The sequence below is a fragment of the Engystomops pustulosus genome, chromosome 4, assembly GCF_040894005.1.
Source record: "Engystomops pustulosus chromosome 4, aEngPut4.maternal, whole genome shotgun sequence".
Classification (NCBI taxonomy): Eukaryota; Metazoa; Chordata; class Amphibia; order Anura; family Leptodactylidae; genus Engystomops; species Engystomops pustulosus.
In genome coordinates, this window is record NC_092414.1 from 19550416 (window position 1) to 19571636 (window position 21221).

A 21221-nucleotide genomic window follows, 5' to 3' on the forward strand; every position below is an offset into this window, starting at 1 on the left:
TCTATTGGGAACGGTGGGGGCTAGAGATGAAATTCCAACTTCTTCAGTATCACGGATGTGATCCCGATTTATGAATCTGAAGAGTTGGATTTGGTCGAGTCGGTAAAAGTTAAAAAACGTGATATATAATTGAAGATAATTTGATATAGAAGAGCAAAATTAGCAATAACTTCCTTTACAGATTCTTCCAATCCCATTAAGAAGCCTTCCGGTCACAGGAAATAACCACTATATTGCCAATGATTGGCTGAGCTGTAACTTCCTGTGTAGTGGGAGGGAACAGGAAGTAGAAATAGACGGGAGAGATGGAAAGTGTAAGAACGGGAGTGAACGATATATATATATTTTTTGTGATCTGATCTTACCAGACAACCCTCTTTCATCTGTATTATGTCATTGCATCGGGGCGTGTCCAGTGTCTTAAACAATTGATCATCCCATTTAGAATAGTCGAGATTGTAGCGCTGCGTATTCCCCTGTGGCAGGCGAAGAGGGTTAGACAAAGTGCATGGGAAATGCTAGGAGGCTTCAATATCCTGTTCTAAGATCACAAGGAAACCATGCGGCAGGGCTGTGAAGCGGGGAATGTGATTTGCTTTCTCCTGACATTCTCAAATTACTGCTAAGTGCTCTATTATTTCCCGATATCACAGATCCTCTGAAGTGCCGGGGTAACATTGTTCACCTCACTTTATTACCTTTGCCAGGGAAGAAGTGAAAAAAAACAACACCGATTTGTCCCAATTAATTCTCACTGCTTTAAAAAAAAAATGTATTGAGTTACAAAAAAAAAGACTCAGAAATTGTCCTAACATGCACCTGCCGGTATCGGTGATCTAAAGTGAATACCCATCAATACAAATTGGTCCAATATTTTTCATAAATGGTTATGGGCAAAGTAGCTCCATTTTTACCTAATAAAGGGCTTCAGATGACACAGAGTTATAATAATGGAAGGTCCTTGAGTCTTCATACCGACCCATCCACCGATTTATAAAATATCCATTTACAAAGTACTGATAAAATAAATACCGTATATACTCAAGTATAAGCCGACCCGAGTATAAGCCGAGACCACTAATTTTAACACAAAAAACTGGAACAACCTATTGACTCGAGTATAAGCTGAGGGTGGGAAATGCATTGGTCACAGCCTCCCCAGTATATAGCTTGCCAGCCCCCAGTAGTATATAGCTTGCCAGCCCCCAGTAGTATATAGCTTGCCAGCCCCCATCAGTATATAGCCTGCCAGCCCCCATCAGTATATAGCCTGCCAGCCCCCATCAGTATATAGCCTGCCAGCCCCCATCAGTATATAGCCTGCCAGCCCCCAGTAGTATATAGCTTGCCAGCCCCCTGTAGTATATAGCCTGCCAGCCCCCAGTAGTATATAGCCTGCCAGCCCCCTGTAGTATATAGCCTGCCAGCCCCCTGTAGTATATAGCCTGCCAGCCCCCAGTAGTATATAGCCTGCCAGCCCCCAGTAGTATATAGCCTGCCAGCCCCCAGTAGTATATAGCCTGCCAGCCCCCAGTAGTATATAGCCTGCCAGCCCCCAGTAGTATATAGCCTGCCAGCCCCCAGTAGTATATAGCCTGCCAGCCCCCAGTAGTATATAGCCTGCCATCCCCCTGTAGTATATAGCCTGCCATCCCCCTGTAGTATATAGCCTGCCATCCCCCTGTAGTATATAGCCTGCCAGCCCCCTGTAGTATATAGCCTGCCAGCCCCCAGTAGTATATAGCCTGCCAGCCCCCAGTAGTATATAGCCTGCCAGCCCCCAGTAGTATATAGCCTGCCAGCCCCCAGTAGTATATAGCCTGCCAGCCCCCAGTAGTATATAGCCTGCCAGCCCCCAGTAGTATATAGCCTGCCAGCCCCCATCAGTATATAGCCTGCAGTCCCTGCCCCCAATATAATGCTTGTAAAAAAACCAAACCGTGTACTCGCCTTCCGACGCCCCTGGTAAATCCTCTTCTATCCATCGCGGGTCCAGCATCGGCTCCGTGTTCCTGCGCCGTCCGTTGCAGGCACCATGACGTCAGCCGCTCGCTCACATCATAGTGTGTGCCGATGCCGGCGCACATAGTAGAACATCAGTGAGTGGCTGACGTCACGATCCCTGTGACGGACGGCGCGGGGACACGGAGTCGATGCCGGAGCATCCCTGTATAGAAGAGGACCTGCCAGGGGGCGTCGGAAGGCGAGTACACCGTTTGTTTTTCTTGACTCGAGTACAAGCCAAGGTGAGGTTTTTCAGCACATTTTAGATATAGATATTTGATGTGAGAGATGGATATAAGATTGATCATTAAATGGATATTGGATATATGATCAATCATCTATTTGATATATATTAGATTGATAGATATCTATGTCTGATATCTATCAAATATCCATCTATCTATCCATCCATCTCTCTCGCCCTCCCGATCTATTCATCTATCTAATCCGTGTATCTATGAAATATTCCCCCATCTATAAAATCTATCATATCCAATATCTCTGATAGTCGCTTATGTCCTGCAAAAATTTCCATGAAAGACGGAATGAGTTGTTTTTGGGGGCCCAGGAACCTGAATGCATCTTTAAAGATGATTAATTAAACACTCCGGTTTTCTAGAACCGAGCCATCTGGGGACCTGCATTTAGCCTCTGCCAAAAAGCTAATTATGCTAAAAATAAAACTAAAAAGTTTATCTGGATACAAATCTCTGCTGCTTGTAATAAATGCTCTTTGTCAGCGCAGAGAGAAGGCATCTGCTGTGCTTGTCATAGGGAGCCGCCGATTGTGGCGCGCTAGTAGATCATGGGGCGGAAACAAAAGTATGTGTACTGCCGCTCATTAGCCGGGGCCCTTACTTCCTCTGCTTGTTGGCTCCGTCACAAGCCATGCACCCTTCTCTGGACTTATGAATGGGGACGACGGATCTCCGGCATCAGACTGCCGCGTATCTGCATCACCCCATTGTAACCACACACGCAAAACACTCACGGGGGAACAAAAAGCTGAATGGACTTGGAGCAGCTGCCAAATCAGGCAAAAAAAAAAAACAACTTTAGGAAACTATCTCATTATCCTTTTCTCTCTGGGGCTATTCTGTCTGATGTTTCCTTGCATACAAAATACGACCCGACACCGGAGGCAGTATACGGGCTTTTAAACATGGCCGCTCGCTGATGCCACCCACCGTGGACTTCATTATGGGAGGTTCTCCATCATTGACCATTAATTTTTATTTTTTTTGGGGGGGGAGGGATATCTGATAATCCAGAATTTTTGATTAGATTAAAGGAATTTAGGAAACAAAAATTTAGTTCAAAAAGAGAAATTTTTTATCTTTTCCCTAATGTGCACTATCTACCATAAATCCTCCTACTTAAGACAAAAGATATTACCAATACTTGCCCTCCCCCCTTCCCCGCCACTTCCTGCTTCACTGTTGGTCTTGACTTCCTGTCTCAACACACAGGAAATGTCATTCAGCCAATCGGTGGCTTTGGTGAGACACCACATTGGCGAGTGATTGACAAGGTGGTACCGTATATATACGGTCCTTATAAATCGACCAGCTGCAGTCTCTCTTGTTATATATATAAAAAAAAAAACAAATACTCACCTCCGCTGCTCCATGCAGCTCCTCTTCCATCTTGGTTTCCCGTGTAGCAGCACGGTTACAGACAGGTCCATGCGCTCTGCCTGCGCACACACACACACCAGGACGTCAACAGGCAGCAACAAGGTCGCATCAGTGACTGTGGGCAGAGTGCAAGGACCGGTCTCTATCCGTGCTGTAACACAGGAGGATGAGAGGGAAGAGAAGAACTGGAGGCAACTACTAAGCAGTGCTGAAAAACGCAACCAAACACAGCATTTCCTTTGTGAGTAGGCAGAAACAGGAAGTGCTGCAGCGGAAGTAGTTGGGGGGGGGGGGGATGAAATTAGTAAATTCACTTACTCCATCATCAATGGAGAAATATTATGCAGATGATAGATATTCTGGGTCAATGGTCAGCTATAGCAGAAACGTGTGGAATTTCTTTAGAGACCCTCTCCGGTATCTCTGGTAATCTGCCCATGATGCAAAAAAAAAAAAAAAAAAAGTTGCATGGTTGGGGTTTTAATGTTGGGGAAAAAAAATAGTGGCAAAAGGGTAAAAAGAAATTTTAAAAATCTATATTTTACCAATGCAAGTCATTCCCGTTCCAACATGGTCAAGATATTTGCTAGTCTCTAGCTTCTGGTCCTGTATTAAAGCACAGGAATTGCCCACCAGTCGCTGGTTGTAGTGGTGACCCTGCTCAGCCAGTGATTGGCTAACTCGCACTGCATGTGTATGGAGGCGGGACAAGGAAGCAGAGCCAGTTGGGACCAGAAAATTGGCAAAACGGGAGCGGTGGAAGGTCAGTATTATCTGCTTACTTGTTATAACCTATTCTGGACACACTGCTAACAATCCTTTTTACATTACAGAAACCCTCAATTTAATTCTAGCAGATTATCCGATACTGTGTTTTTGTGTAAAATCTTGGAAAAAAAATCCATAAAATTATTTTGTTTATATTGCACAATATTAAATAACCTGCATCTATCCTTGATACTGGATTAAAAGGAATTTCAAAAACATATCCCTAAATTATATCCTTAATATTAGACTTGAACAGGAAGCAGACAGCGCCATTCTCTGTGTAGTGGCTGAAAGAGTAACAACAGATTAGCCTCTATTAACATAAATCTGCACTAATATAGTCTGACCACAACACTGAGAATGGCGCTGTGTGAACCCCATCAATACAACATCGAGGACTGACTTAAAGTCTGGGAAAATCCCTTTAAATGGCATCTTTGCACGACTAGATGTGAATAACGACAAGAGTAAACCACACAGGATATGGCGATATCAGTACACGCTGGACTTGTTGCCACACAACAACCAGATATTTTCTTATACTTGCATAACAACCAAGTTAAAGGGGTTGTCTTGTTCCAAAATAACAGTACACCTATGCAATGCTTGTGTGTGGTATTACAGTTCACTTTAAAAAGAGCTAAACTGCACTACCAGACACAACCTGTGAACATAGGGGGGCGCCAAACCAGATTCAAAAACCTAGCAAAATCTTGTAAAGGTACAGTTTAGACCCATTACAAATGGTGCTATTTAAAAAAATGTTTTACATAAAAAGAAACCAGATTTGGCCGGAAGGCAGAGACACAGTTAAATTGTTTTGTCACCCCCCCCCCCCCCTCACTCTTGCGGAAAGGAGTCTCTGAAAGATTAACAGCTGACTTTATTTAAAACCCCCTATGAGTCAGTAATACAGTATGCCGTTCTGTTCCAATAAAACTCTGCCGCTGTACAGACCCATCTCCGTGCAGAGGCCGATGTGAGAGTCCGAAATCTAGTCAGCCCAGTAACACACAGGGAAATAGGTGTCGCGGGCCAAATATTGGGGCAGATTTACTTACCCGGTCCAGCGGCGCGTTCTCTGCGGTGGATTCGGGTCTTCTGGCTATTCACTAAGGCAGTTCCTCCGCCGATTCACTAAGGCATTTCCTCCAACGTCCACCAGGTGTCAGTGCTGCGCTGAAGTCCGCCGAGGTCCGCCAGAGTTCACGATCAGTTGCTGGGTGCAGGTAAGCGCGTGTCCAGCGACACTTTTTTTTTTTTTTTTTAAATGCGGCGGTTTCTCCGAATCCATCAGGTTTTCGTTCGGTCACGCCCCCCGATTTCCGTCGCGTGCACGCCGGCGCCGATGCACCACAATCCGATCACGTGCGCCAAAAACCCAGGGCAATTCAGGAAAAATCTGCGCAAATCGGAAATATTCGAGTAACCCGCAGTAAAAACGCGATTCGGGCCCTTAGTAAATGACCCCTAATGTCTCGCCTACAAATTCCTAGATCTTGTACCTAGTTTATTAGTGATCGGGGGTCGCTGTGTTGGTGCGGGTGTTGAGCTGACCACCAAAACCGCTACGATATTCATATTACAGCTGACGGTAACATTAGGTTGTCCATTTTCAATGAGTCATTGACAGGAAGCAGCCTACACTGTGTAAAAATAAAAAAACACACACACAAAAATCTATATAGAGCAGCAGTACGTCGAAAGAGACCAGAATTTCCAGGAGTTCGGGACCTCCCCCATCGGTATGTGGTGAAATTTTTGGTTTCACAAGTAGCTCTCAACAGATGTTACTGAGAAATGCGTTTAAAGATGCATTCACACATTATGCCCAAAAATACAGGACAAACGTTATCAAAAAAACATCAAAATGGAAAAGAAATGATAAAATATTGAACATAATAAGTAAACTCATCTTAGCGTGTCAGTTCATCGACACTCGGCCGATGAACACACCCAAGAATATGAACTTCTACGATCCTGGGCATAAGTTTCTGAGGTAAAACTTTTCAAATTTTGTAAGAAAAAACAACTTGTTGGCTTAAAGGGGATGTCTTGATGTCAGCAGATTAATTTAAGCACAATCTGGGCCGGTCAGACATGTTCACCGTCTGTTATGTAACGTAAAGACAGTTGAAGTTCTCGAAAATGGCCAGTTCAAGTTTAGGGTGAAGGACATCACTATGACATCCATTCACTTTAAAGGGAACCTTTATAAAAGGTAGATCAGGTGGTAGGTGGATCAATAGGACGTGAGGATAGCCCTTTTAAGGGCTAATCCTAACATCCCCGCACTTTTTTGATAACAAAATTTACATATAAGGCTAATAAAAGTTATGCGGCTACTGGGGCGTGGAGTAGCCGCAGCTGGGGCTACACGGTGCGGCTTCTCCACACCCCAGTAGCCTCTCTACTCCTCCTACCCAAAATCTTTGGCACACAGCTCCTCGTAGCTGCCCGCCCTCGTCTGACGCATTCGCAGAACAGCAGACCCGCACCTACATGGTCACTGTTCCGAGGCCGGAGATTCACAGGTTCCCTTTAATTTTTTCTAATTCTAACCCCTTTATCATGTTATACCAATTTCCACCGGGAACAACTTCTCACCAATCTCCTATCCTTCAGTTAAGGTCACAAACCTTCAAAAAGTTCAAAAGTTAAATAACTGACGGAAGATTCCAGAAGGAATGCATAAATCTTTATCATAGTCAATCCCCGAAAAATGCCCAACAGTGGTTGTAAAAAAAAAAAAAACTTGATCTGTGGAGGAACTCCTTTCTTAATTATCATTGGTTATATTCCCAGTAGAGGCAGTTTCATGACACCATGACAGAATGGGTGGTGTTCCCCTTTAACGGTATACATCTCTCTCTATAGGTCAACAACATCTAGTCTCGGCCCTTCAACAAAGGAAGCTAATTTTCCCGTAACCGGCATCACCGCCGGTTCTCGGGAGGAAAAAAAAAAAACTTTTGAAGGACCTTTTCAAAGTCAGTAGAACCTTGATAATGAAAGCCAGGCGAGGGACATTTTTTTTTTCCCCCGGCCTGCCAGCCGCACTCTACCAATATAGACATTTACCTCACATGAACCGCGCGCTCCTCCTCGCCAGTCCTATGACAGATACAGTATTCAAAAAAAAGGAATACAAACATTTTGCCAATTAGAGAGTCGGCCCGTTCCAAGAATGATTAGAATTTAACATCTCGCAGGCGCTCGGCAGCGGCGGAGATAACTTTCATGTGATTTTACTTCTTGTTTTTTTTTTTTTTTCCCCTGTGAATTTTTTTTTAAATGTCCGTCAACGTCACAATGGACGGATTATCTACATAAAGGAGAGCGATGTAAACTGGAATATTTTATGTGTATTTATTCCTGGGTTGGCATGAGGTTGGCCAGAGTAAATAAAACAACCTTATAGGGTCATCTATATCATATATACATGGGTAAACTTCCCCCTTCTGCATGGTGGGGGGGCCACCAGTTTCGTGACCCTTCGGCAACCGCCTTCAGGACATCCTGTGTCCTATAGACTACCAGGTGGTCGCGCGCTCATTACTGAACTCCAGGACATCCGCACGACCCTCTAATCAGGGACATGGCAGTAACGTTCCCAGAGGGGGGCATACGCACAGTAGTAAACAGCCCCTAATCGTAAGTCTGGAGGACACTAGGCGTCATAGGGAGTGGCCACTGGTAGGAACCTATCACCAGGCTGACATATTATGAGGATGAATGGGTGACCCTATTAGGGGATTTTTACTTAACCTGATAAACTTTTTATATGGCCTACCCCTTTAAGGGAGAAGTCGAAAGGAAGAAGGGGATAGCCACCATTATCCACATATGACATTACCAATCCAAGGCAACCCAAAACGGTGTATTCTTTTGATGGCAATCTTGCCAAAGTTCAAGGCACCCTGTACAGTAATACCTTCAGTGGGACAAACACAGCAGGTCAGGGATCCATTCTTCATAGTCAACTCTTAAAATTTGCAAACACTCCCCCCCTCCCCTTTGGGTTTTTAAGGAAGTCACCCATCTCGCATAACAACGTGGGCCAAAGAAAAGCATTACAGAGAGGATTTTATTCATAACAGGTCACTCTCTTGGGCAGTGATCTCAGGATGTTCACTAACCCGTGGGGAATGTCCTGAGCGTGAATCATCCAGTCTTCGTCTATGGAAAAAATTTCTGTACAAAAAGATCTGATTCACACAAGTGGCAGGGTGGACAGCAGGTAACCTGCAGGAGTGTAGGTGGGGACCCTACCTGGGGCGTAACTGTGAGACCCTGTACCATATTCCATTACAAGGATGCCGGAAGCACTCGTCCTAAAGTAAATGCCCTATTCCCATCTACTTGAAGGGGGCTGGTTGCCAATTTTAAGAGGAAAGGGGTCATCTAAAATTAGGAGCGAATGCAAACAAACTACATTGTGGGAATCAAGAGGTTACTGTTCAAAAGGTCAGATCTAGGGTAGGGGGGAAGGGACGCTACAAGACTGTAGTTTTAATCCTGGTAATAAAAAGAACCCCAGAATTTAATGCTTTTACGTCAACTTCTCCACAGCGCTCTGCTTTAGTTAAAGGGATCCTGTCTGTTTTAGTAAATATTTGTATTCCCCATAAAATAACACATCCAGTGGGTGTTGTGTACATAGTTTGTAATTCCTATTTGAATAAATAGACAACTAGGCAGCGTTCGCTATAGGTTTCAGTAGGCCCCTTAGCTCGATGGGCCCCTTTGCAGTGAACTCACATGGCGGGATTAAAAATTCAGAAACTAAGACAGCCTCCTGTTCCTTAAAATATTCCATAGTTTATCATCCCAAACAGCCCCCTCATGGTTATTTTATATAAAGCCCCCCTCAGTTTTATGTGGCCCCCCCCCCCCCCCCCAGCAGCTCAAGGCCCTGGCACTTGTCCAAGTATAACCTGCGCTGGTGCCGGCCCTGCGACTAGGTGTGTCCCTTAGGGGCATATATCCATATAGCATTGACAGTGTGATACCCAGAAATGTGGTAATGCCCGTTTATTCATAGTTTCTCTAAGGAACATAATAGGATAATTTCACGTCACATATTCATTAATAAAAAACTAAGTTAGGAGAGGTAACCGATCCTCCTTATAGAGGTCATCTAGCTGAACCATAGGGCTCAGGGTAGAACTGGGTGATTATTAGAATTAATTTGATTAATAAGCCGATTCAGAGTCGCTTGATTCTAATGTAGGGGGCAACATAGAAAGCAGAGGGGCTTAAGGAAATAAGTAGGGGGTGACAAAGTGCAGTGCACAAACTCAAAATTGTATAGAAACATCACAGATACCGTCCTGCCCTGCTCTGTCAATCAATCACCAGGTAACTTCCTGTGTGTGATCATGTGACCAGGAAGTAAAGCATCAGGGCTTCGGTAAACAGAAGAAACAAGGAATCTGTTTGATAAACTCTTACTAGATTTTGCTGTTAACACTTCCCCAGTTAATTTTATCATAATTATTTTTGTATCCCAGTGCTGCCCCTTTAAGTCCACACCGCTTACAGCTTGAACAGAAAAACCGTCCCAAATTCCTCTAAATACCAGTTGGTGAACCGAGCTTCTAACGCGTTTTGGAACCACATGTGACATTCCAAGCACCTCGCTCCGTGTGACGTCTTCAGGCGCACGGGCTCCCAACTTGGCCGGCGTTCCCCTTTAAGCGTTGGGTTTTGCACAGGAGACAGTCTGCGCTAGCAGCCGGCCGCTCCGTGCCAAATGACAAATGCTCTTTTAAGGGCATTGATTCAGCAGTAAGAAATACCGAAGCTAAACAAAACTCTTAAGACTCATCAAAAACTTAAAGTGGCACAAAACAATCCCTCAAAGCAGCAGCAGCTGCGGCGGATAGAAGATGGAAAGCGAGAAAGTCAGGGGAATTCCAGAATTTTTTTTTTTTTTTTACTCCTTCGCATGAGTTAATATTTTTCCATGAATACTGTTAACTCTCGAAATTATCATGAGGGGGGGTAAAAAAAAAAGAAAGACGGCTACTCACCACATCTGTGTTAGTGATCTTAGCCAAGTGCTCCGTCAGGCTGTCACCGGAGAGGTCGCTTTCTGCGTCGTCCAACTGCAGCCCACAGATTGCGGCTCCCACGCTTCCAGTCGCGATCATAGACGGTGGGTACAGGGCAAAGTTAAAATCTGCAAGAGAACAGGATATACAGTCAGGAAGCGATTGCGCCGTGCCAAGAGGAGGATTAAGCTTTACTTCTAGACTTTATAAGGTTTTTGGCTCAACTTTTTTTTTTAAAGGGATGCTTTTCAGAGGGGAGTGGGTGTATAGCACAAGGATTAGTCTATAAATGACCAAAAAACTCGTGCTTATGCCCCGCCTATTTATATAACACATACCCGACCTAAACTATGGCATAAAATTATGACCTCTCCTTCAGCGCCAAAGTTAAAAAGACGTTACAGACTACATCCCTTTTGGATAACTCATAAGCACCTCAACTTTTTGAATTAATGTAAGTAAATGTAAGACCCCCCATTTAAGGTAGAAACCCACTAATAAACATTGATTTCTATACTTCAAGTGTCGTACGATTAGAATGCAAATTTTGGTTGCGCGCCAGGAGTCACGTCAAATATCAATTTGTAGCTCCAGCATAATTATTAAGAACCAAGACCCCCTCCATCTGCAGTATATAGACCCCAAACCCCTCCTTTATATCCATTCCAAACAAGCCCATAATGGCCAAGCACAGTGGTGGCGAACCTATGGCACGGGTGCCAGAGGTGGCACTCGGAGCCCTCTCGGTGGGCACCCAGGCCATCACCCAGCACAAAGGTCCGAATTCAGGACTCCTCCTCCTGCAGTCACAGGCAGCCTAGAACGTGCCATGTTCAGCACTATTTGTCATTGAAGCCCCTTCTCAGGGCCTGTGATTCATCCTGTTAAGGGGACCTTAGAGGGAAGCTGCAATAATAATCCAAATTTCTCCATCTTTCTACTGTATTGGTGTCTTCAGTACGCCAATACGTTCAAATCTGTGACACAGCAGGGAGCAATAAGTTACATTAAACTGGCATTTGGCACTTCGTGAAAAATATGTGGCTTTCGGTTGTAATTTGGGCACTCAGTCTCTAAAAGGTTCGCCATCACTGGGCTAGCATTTCCCTCATCCCCAGACCACTGAATACCAGCTGGACTGAAGTGTTTCAACTAGGTCAAACTGCAGGTCCCATAGGATGCCTCTTATCCATAGGAATGATAATGATAATACAGACTATAAGCCCATGCCCTACAGACCCAAGACCAGACTTCTACGCTATACAGACCCCAATCCAAACCCCATGATTTGTCAAACCTTACACCAGACCAAAGCAATAGACAGATCTCTCAACAAATCACTCCATCTGTGAACACAGATCTAGTGGGTGTAGTGTGCCCATGACAGGCTGGGAGGGGAAGAAGATTTTCAATGGGGGGGGGGGGGGGTGTTGGAGAATACCAAGTTTAGGTGGTTTCCAAATGATGGGTTAGAGAGGTTTATATATGGTGGTAAGGAGGAAATGTATCCTCCTATGTATCACAAACAAAAATAAGCTGTAGTCGGGGGGAGGAGGTGTTATACATTCAAAACATGGGAAATGTGCCTTCTATTGAGGGAACCCAAAAAAAAACTTTTTTTCTGGGAGATCTTTTGAATATTCCAGGAGAGTTTTCAAATACAAAATAGGCAGATCGAGTGTAAAAAAATTTTTGTAGTGGGAGATGGGAATTACCTTACAAATAAAGTTTCAAATCTGAAGTTTCTTGTGATGTTTCGGAGAATTGTTATCCATGGACAACCGGATCGGCTGTGTCGAAAAAAAAAATGTATGGCCAATCTTCTGCAAGAGTTTTGATGATTACGCGTCGTTCCTGAATAAGGAGGGGTAGGTAATGGTACCCACTGTGCCCAGCCTGACAAATGTTGTGCAGCTACATTTTATACATCGACGTGAAAAAAAAATACTAAAATTCTTTACAGCTTTTCTTGCTTATGCGAATCTTCATGTTACATGAGAACGTGTACGCCATCGCCGAGTCCTGCCAAACGCCATGCATTATAGGATATGTAACTCGCGCTGTAATTCTCCTTTTGGATAAAGAATCTCAGTGCCCATGCCAGCCAGCACTGCTGTAGGTCCCGCTCCACGTGTGGTCACAAGAGACCCCGGGGCAAGGTCCAATCACCTAGTTATCCTCCATGTAATGTCATTCCGAATGCAAATGAGACAGTGAGTGAATGGACGAGAGGCCCCGGAGTGACTGAGGGATCAGCATTCACAAAGTCCCTGCTTCTCCTCCAGCTAACCTCTCCAGGCAAGCGCCATAAACTTGGCCATCAAAAGCTCTCGTGTGCATGCCGCCGCTTTGTATAACAAAGGGGCTGCGATTTGTATTGGTGGCTCTAATTTTTTTTCTAGCATATTAATTAACTATTACGAAAGGGGTGGGGAGTGTCTTCAAGTGTAGAGTGTGTCCCCTACTGTTAAGAGCCCCCTCTTCTCCTCAGGCCATCGAGAGTCACATCTAAGACCTCCAACCCTACTAGGTCAGACTTCTCCATATATCAAGGCCAAAAGATCAGTTTAAATTGAAGACTTCATCCCATTGTGCTGCGAACCTTAAAGGGGTCTTGGGCACCTTTAAGAATTTGGAATTTCTGAAATACCACATGAATACCGCCGGCAGCTACAATATTATGCCCAGGGCAATAGTGAAGATTTTAGAGTGTCTCAAATTGCCAAAAAATCTGGCAGTCGACGGGTATTTATTTGTGGTTAGAATTGCAAAGTTCACATTTTTTTACCAAGGAGACACATCAAATTAAAACTTCAAGTCTTGTATATTTCATGCGGATATCAAAGGAAACTGTAAAGTACTGGGGATGGTATCCTTCCCTATAATTCACATTTAACAAAGCATCTCTCTTTTTCTATCTATATAACTAAAAAAAAACAGCCACGGTGTAATAATAAGCCTATAAAGCCAAATTTTTGTGCTACCGATTTGCGAAAGCTGGGATGTTCATAACGGCATCCAAAGAGATGGTCACCCAGATTTATTTTGAAGGCTACGTCAAGGAAAAGTCGAAGAAAAAATGTAAAAATTAGTAAGTTTTTATAAAATAAGTTTTTTTCTTGTAAAGGGGAAGCTATTTTCTACCTAGCAACAGTGCCTAATGCCAGTAAATGTGATGACGGCGTACGCAGCTGTAGATTTTTTTAGCGCTTTGTATGTGTGACATTTCACAGTAATCCAGGAAAATGAAAAAAAAAAAAAAGGTATGACTAATCTAAAACACAAATTTTGCTCAGCACTAAACGTGCAAGTTTGGTTAACACCGAGCTCCACCTTTCCTTACAAAGAAAAGAAAAAAAATATTGAGCGACACTGAAAGAAAACGTGACAGGAGATATGTGCAATCTTCCATCAGCTACAGCTATTAACACCATATGATTGCCCCAAACGTAGGGATTTGGGAGTCCAATGTATGGCCACAATTCCTTGATCCAAATTGAGTTGTGGTCTTGAATTGAAGTGACATTACTTATCTCCTCGCAGATATCCGCAAGTATCATATTGGAGGAGTGACATCACTAATCTCCTCACAGATGTCACTCCTCCAATATGAGGTGATGATATCTGTGAGGAGATTAGTGATGTCACTCTAGTGATATCATCACCTCATATTTGAGGAGTGACATCACTAATCTTCTCACAGATATCACCACATCTCATATTGGAGGAGTGACATCACTAATTTCCTCACAGATATAATCACATCTCGTATTAGAGGAATGACATCACTAATCTCCTCATAGGTATCATCACCTATCATATTGGAGGAGTGATGGAGGAGTAACCTCACTAATCTCCTCACATATATCATCACATCTCGTATTAGAGGAGTGACATCACTAATCTCCTCCCAGATATCATCACATCTCATATTGGAGAAGTGACATCACTAATCTCCTCACAGATATCATCACATCTCATATTGGAGGAGTGACATCACTAATCTCCTCACAGTTATCATCACCTACCATATTGGAGGAGTGACATCACTAATCTCCTCATAGATATCACCACATCTCATATTGGAGGAGTGACATCACTAATCTCCTCATAGATATCACCACATCTCATATTGGAGGATTGACATCACTAATCTCCTCATAGATATCATCACCTATCATATAGGAGGAGTGACATCACTAATCTCCTCATAGATATCACCACATCTCATATAGGAGGAGTGACATCATTAATCTCCTCACAGACATATCATATTGGAGGAGTGACATCACTAATCTTCTAGTCAGATATCACCACATATCATATTGGAGGAGTGACATCACTAATCTCCTCACAGATATCATCACATATCATATTGGAGGAGTGACATCACTAATCTCCTCATCGATATCACCACATATCATATTGGAGGAGTGACATCACTAATCTCCTCACAGATATCATCACGTATCATATTGGAGGAGTGACATCACTAATCTCCTCACAGTTATCATCACACATTGTATTGGAAGAGTGACATCACTAATCTCCTCATAGATATCACCACATCTCATATTGGAGGAGTGACATCACTAATCTCCTCATCGATATCACCACATCTCATATAGGAGGAGTGACATCACTAATCTCCTCATCGATATCATCACATCTCATATTGGAGGAGTGACATCACTAATCTCCTCACAGACATATCATATAGGAGGAGTGACATCACTAATCTCCTCACAGATATCATCACATATCATATAGGAGGAGTGACATCACTAATCTCCTCACAGATATCGGCACTTATCATATTGGAGGAGTGACATCACTAATCTCCTCACAAATATCATCACGTATCATATTGGAGGAGTGACATCACTAATCTCCTCACAGACATATCATATAGGAGGAGTGACATCACTAATCTCCTCACAGATATCATCACATATCATATAGGAGGAGTGACATCACTAATCTCCTCACAGATATCGGCACTTATCATATTGGAGGAGTGACATCACTAATCTCCTCACAAATATCATCACGTATCATATTGGAGGAGTGACATCACTAATCTCCTCACAGATATCATCACACATTGTATTGGAAGAGTGACATCACTGATCTCCTCAAAGCCATCAAATATTGTATTAAAGGAGTGACATCACCACTCATAAATATGATGTCATAAATACATTTCTCACAAAAATTACCCACAGCAAAGCAAAAGTAACCCAGTGGTTAAATAAATGAAGAAGTGGTGACTCACAATACCCAGATTAAAATATCTCAGTTTCTTGGCTAAGAATACACAGAAAAATCTTGTTTAGTTAGTGCAGAGAGGCCTGTGACATTTTATAGATCCCCCAGCACTTCAAGGAACTTCACACAAAACATGTCCAGTGGACTCCACTGACCTCATCTACAATTAAAATAAAATGCCTCAATTATGGCCAAATGTCATCACTATGTCATTGTCACATGCACAGAAATAGAGAAAAAGGGGCTATTTTTAGCCAAATGTGGGGTCATGCAGCAGAAATAGATGATATGCTAGTACAGAGTAAAATGATGGGAAGTCCTTAAAGGGGTGGTCCATCGGTTAACATTTTTTTTTTCTAAAGACTTAAATTCTAGAAAGATAAGGGACACCTCTTAGAAATCTTCAGTGTACAATACCACCATTGTCTACAGAAACAAGTCTACCGCAATACCCCAACAACAATTTCAAAGTCCCTAAATAAAATGGCCATACAGTGCCCTAATATAATACATGCCAGAATCCTGAGTCAAATTAATTGACCTATCCACAAAAAAAGGGAGTGTCACATCTTGAATGGGCGTGGCTTAAAAGGTGGCGTAGTCTGGCTGTAAACTTTGCAAAATGGTATAATAGATGGCCTTCTGTGTCTCCATCTGTAAAATTTGGCAAGAATTAAAAAAAATGTACAATTATGCAAGTCTAAATATCCAAGCACCAGAGACTGGTTTCACACAGATAAGTTTGGGGCCGGGAAACTCAATTCGTATATCATGTGTTTTTTCCAGGCCCAATGCAATATTGTAAAACTGTCCTAAGGAAGTTGGTGGACGACCTCTAATGGTGGGAGCCGAGCCTCTCACCTGATGTTTCGGTTCTTCCCTAGGTCTCGGGGAAGGCCAACACAGAACTGCATAGTCCTTCCTTAAAAACATTTTTTCAAAAAAAAAAATATTGAAATGCCACCGGTCTCCCTTGGAAACAGACTACGTTAGAAAATCAATCACGTGACTTTAACCCAATGTCTGTAAACTGTCTCGTTGGCTCCCAAGACTCACTTCTCCCTTGTAATAGGGAAGTGGCAAAGATCTAAATGGTGTTTTGGTGGCAAAACTCCAAAAATTTATCCCATTATTTTCAGTAATAATTAGTCCAAAAGTTTTATTTTTTTTTTAACTCGATGATGATTAAAAATGGTCTTCCGAAAAAAAAATTTTTTTTACCTCAAAACAATGAATTCTCCGACGTCTAGAGAGATGCTGCGGTTGAATACAGTGATCGCATTCAGTAAACAGAACGAGGGTCTCCAGACCACCGGAGTGACGCAACCAGACGTCTTGCGGGTACTCAACCGGTTAATATTCGGAGTGCCCATAATATTACCTTAATAGAGCCCTTGTCAGCAGATATTCTCCTGGACGGCAGTCCTCCTTTCCAGTGGGCACATTTCCCAGTAGAAGACAAATCTCCCAGTCCATAATTTGTTTTATGAAAAACCACGAAAACCATAAGTGGAAAAAAAACATAACTTGTTGACAGTAAATCAGCTGATAGAAAATGGCAGCTTGTTCTTTGCTCCAGATATCCAACAAATCAGACGCATTCATAAAAAGGTCCCAATAGCTACCAGGAGAATCTGGCGCACTGGTCCTGACACGAAAAGATGGTGTAGGCCATAACTACCTAACTTATTCCCACTTTTACCTCAAATTTACAGAAAAAAAAGCTAGAAAAACCTCTAAAAATAAAATTCCTGTGTACTGACCCATATCAACAAACACAGCAATGTTCACTTATTCTAGTCATAGGTGGGGGAGATTTAAGTCTCTTCGAGCAGAACTGTTCTAGCTGCCCATGGCAACCAATCACAGGTCAGATTTAATTTTCAAACAGCTGTTTATAAAATGAAAGCTGAGCTCTGATTGGTTTCCATGGGCAACTAGAACAGTTTTACCTCAGAAATTTGATGATAAATCTCCCCCATAGTGTCTTTTTTTTTTCCACACAGACAACACCACATCTGACACAAACCATGAACAGACATACAGTAATTGTTGTCTCGGTAGTGCAGCCTCAGGCTTTAGGCCTGTAACTAGTGTGCTCAGACACAACATTTTCAAAAATAGCTTTCACTTTAGAGAGAGTAAATGCACATTTTTGGCCTCTCCTACAAGAAAGTTAGGTTCGGTTTTTCTGTGAGGGCCTTTCAATCAGTGTTCAACCTCAGAAATACCCCAAATTCCCGCCAGCATTATCCGAGGGTCGCTGCGTGCTATCAGCATGACATAATTTACTTTCTTTTAATACCCCAGAGGACGAGACATCAAGTGTCATTCTTAAGTTCATAAAATATTGTTGCCAAGAGATCCCAAGGCAGCAGAGGCCAGATACTGCTTGGCAGAAAAATACATTATCTTGGCAAGGCCTTGGCCAGGGGGTAATACAACTTAATGATCCAATATTGGCACTGGATGAAAATCTTGAAAGAGATAACATAATAAAACATTACTTACAACTCCATAACCCCTGTCTTCCATTATCATAGATGGTCTTAAAGGGCCAGCATCAAATTTACATCCTGTATTATACCCCAGAGCAGCACTCACTATTCTGCTGCTGCAGTCACTGTGTACATACATGACATGACTTATCCTGTACTGATCCTGAGTTACATCCTGTATTATACCCCAGAGCTGCACTCACTATTCTGCTGCTGGTGCAGTCACTGTGTACATACATGACATTACTTATCCTGTACTGATCCTGAGTTACATCCTGTATTATACCCCAGAGCTGCACTCACTATTCTGCTGCTGGTGCAGTCACTGTGTATATACATGACATTACTTATCCTGTACTGATCCTGAGTTACATCCTGTATTATACTCCAGAGCTGCACTCACTATTCTGCTGCTGGTGCAGTCACTGTGTACATACATGACATTACTTATCCTGTACTGATCCTGAGTTACATCCTGTATTATACTCCAGAGCTGCACTCACTATTCTGCTGCTGGTGCAGTCACTGTGTACATACATGACATTACTTATCCTGTACTGATCCTGAGTTACATCCTGTATTATACCCCAGAGCTGCACTCACTATTCTGCTGCTGGTGCAGTCACTGTGTATATACATGACATTACTTATCCTGTACTGACCCTGAGTTACATCCTGTATTATACCCCAGAGCTGCACTCGCTATTCTGCTGGTGCAGTCACTGTGTACATACATGACATTACTTATCCTGTACTGACCCTGAGTTACATCCTGTACCGCGCGATCGTGACAGGACAGGGTAAGTAAATCTGCCCCACTGTGTACATACATGACATTTAGACTAAGCCCCTGCAAGTGCAATTTCACGACAACTTTTTTGGGAAATCTTTGAAAGACTGAGAAATGATTTCACTTCTAGCTCAGCTATATAGAAATTTTGCAAACTCATTAAAAGGGCAATTCCATTTTTGCAGGCTGGCATCAAACATGGCTACCATTTTCTATAGCATTTTCACTGCTTTGAAAACCCATATTTCTATCGGTAAAATGGAAAACGTGGGTGACAATCGAAAACTACAGTAGGCCATACTGGTCGTCTCCAAGGTTCTCAGAAATGTTTCAATTTTTTTTTCCCCTTTTTTGATAATGTAATCTAGTTCAATGAATTGTGAAATGAAGGGCAATTGTGTAAAAACAGCAGGTTTTCCCCTCGGGTTTATTAATATGACATTTTTTAAAGGCCAGTGTGGTGCGATGTCGTCACCTCTGACATGCAAATGTGGTCTGTGTTTCTCTGAACTGTCGGGCCTCGTATTTAGACTTTGCCTGTAACCAAAGTTTAACATACACCATGCACTTTACACACAGAAATGCGTCTTTACAGCCTCGCTTCATGTATCGATGTGACTCGAGTTCCTCGCATGATTACCATAAAAAGAAATACATGACCAAAGGTATAGACCCCACGCAAATTCCTTTATCTGTACGGCTGTATCCACCTTGAGCCACTGTGTAGAGTACATTACTTATCTGCTGCTGTGCCTCAGTTAAAAGAGCTGCATTTAGTGTTATACAAACTTCAGAGCAGAAATCTCCCAACACGCCCCCCATTCCCCTGGAGGTAGCGTAAAAGGGGAAATAAATCGCAAGTGCTAGCAATAAGCAATTATTCAGGGCTTCTACCCCAGTATCTAGACACAGAAGCCCTGATAAATACCCAGCAGCAGAATAGTGAGTGCAGCTCTGGAATATAATACAGGATGTAACTCAGGATCAGTACAGGATAAGTAATGTCATGTATGTACACAGTGACTGCACCAGCAGCAGAATAGTGAGTGCAGCTCTGGGGTATAATACAGGATGTAACTCAGGATCAGTACAGGATAAGTAATGTCATGTATGTACACAGTGACTGCACCAGCAGAATAGTGAGTGCAGCTCTGGAGTATAATACAGGATGTAACTCAGGATCAGTACAGGATAAGTAATGTCATGTATGTACACAGTGACTACACCAGCAGCAGAATAGTGAGTGCAGCACTGGGGTATAATACAGGATGTAACTCAGGATCAGTACAGGATAAGTAATGTCATGTATGTACACAGTGACTGCACCAGCAGCAGAATAGTGAGTGCAGCTCTGGAGTATAATACAGGATGTAACTCAGGATCAGTACAGGATAAGTAATGCCATGTATGTACACAGTGACTGCACCAGCAGCAGAATAGTGAGTACAGCTCTGGGGTATAATACAGGATGTAACTCAGGATCAGTACAGGATAAGTAATGTCATGTATGTACACAGTGACTGCACCAGCAGCAGAATAGTGAGTGCAGCTCTGGGGTATAATACAGGATGTAACTCAGGATCAGTACAGGATAAGTAATGTCATGTATGTACACAGTGACTGCACCAGCAGCAGAATAGTGAGTGCAGCTCTGGAGTATAATACAGGATGTAACTCAGGATCAGTACAGGATAAGTAATGTCATGTATGCACACAGTGACTGCACCAGCAGCAGAATAGTGAGTGCAGCTCTGGAGTATAATACAGGATGTAACTCAGGATCAGTACAGGATAAGTAATGTCATGTATGCACACAGTGACTGCACCAGCAGCAGAATAGTGAGTGCAGCTCTGGAGTATAATACAGGATGTAACTCAGGATCAGTACAGGATAAGTAATGTCATGTATGTACAGTGACTGCACCAGCAGCAGAATAGTGAGTGCAGCTCTGGAGTATAATACAGGATGTAACTCAGGATCAGTACAGGATAAGTAATGTCATGTATGCACACAGTGACTGCACCAGCAGCAGAATAGTGAGTGCAGCTCTGGAGTATAATACAGGATGTAACTCAGGATCAGTACAGGATAAGTAATGTCATGTATGCACACAGTGACTGCACCAGCAGCAGAATAGTGAGTGCAGCTCTGGAGTATAATACAGGATGTAACTCAGGATCAGTACAGGATAAGTAATGT

The 21221-nt window shown here is 42.9% G+C and overlaps 1 protein-coding gene and 1 long non-coding RNA gene across 2 annotated transcripts in view; one reads left to right on the forward strand and one right to left on the reverse strand.

The window, feature by feature from the left end:
• The window catches only part of LOC140126219 (uncharacterized), a 173943-nt gene that overhangs the window by 38430 nt on the left and 114292 nt on the right, over nucleotides 1–21221 (forward strand). The gene's annotated exons all lie outside the window — the stretch shown is intronic.
• Nucleotides 1–21221, reverse strand: part of CCND2 (cyclin D2) — a 41730-nt gene that overhangs the window by 12140 nt on the left and 8369 nt on the right. Inside the window, exon 4 of the mRNA XM_072145419.1 lies at nucleotides 10445–10593. Within this exon, the coding sequence (XP_072001520.1) occupies nucleotides 10445–10593 (149 nt within the window). The remainder of the gene's footprint in view (nucleotides 1–10444; nucleotides 10594–21221) is intronic.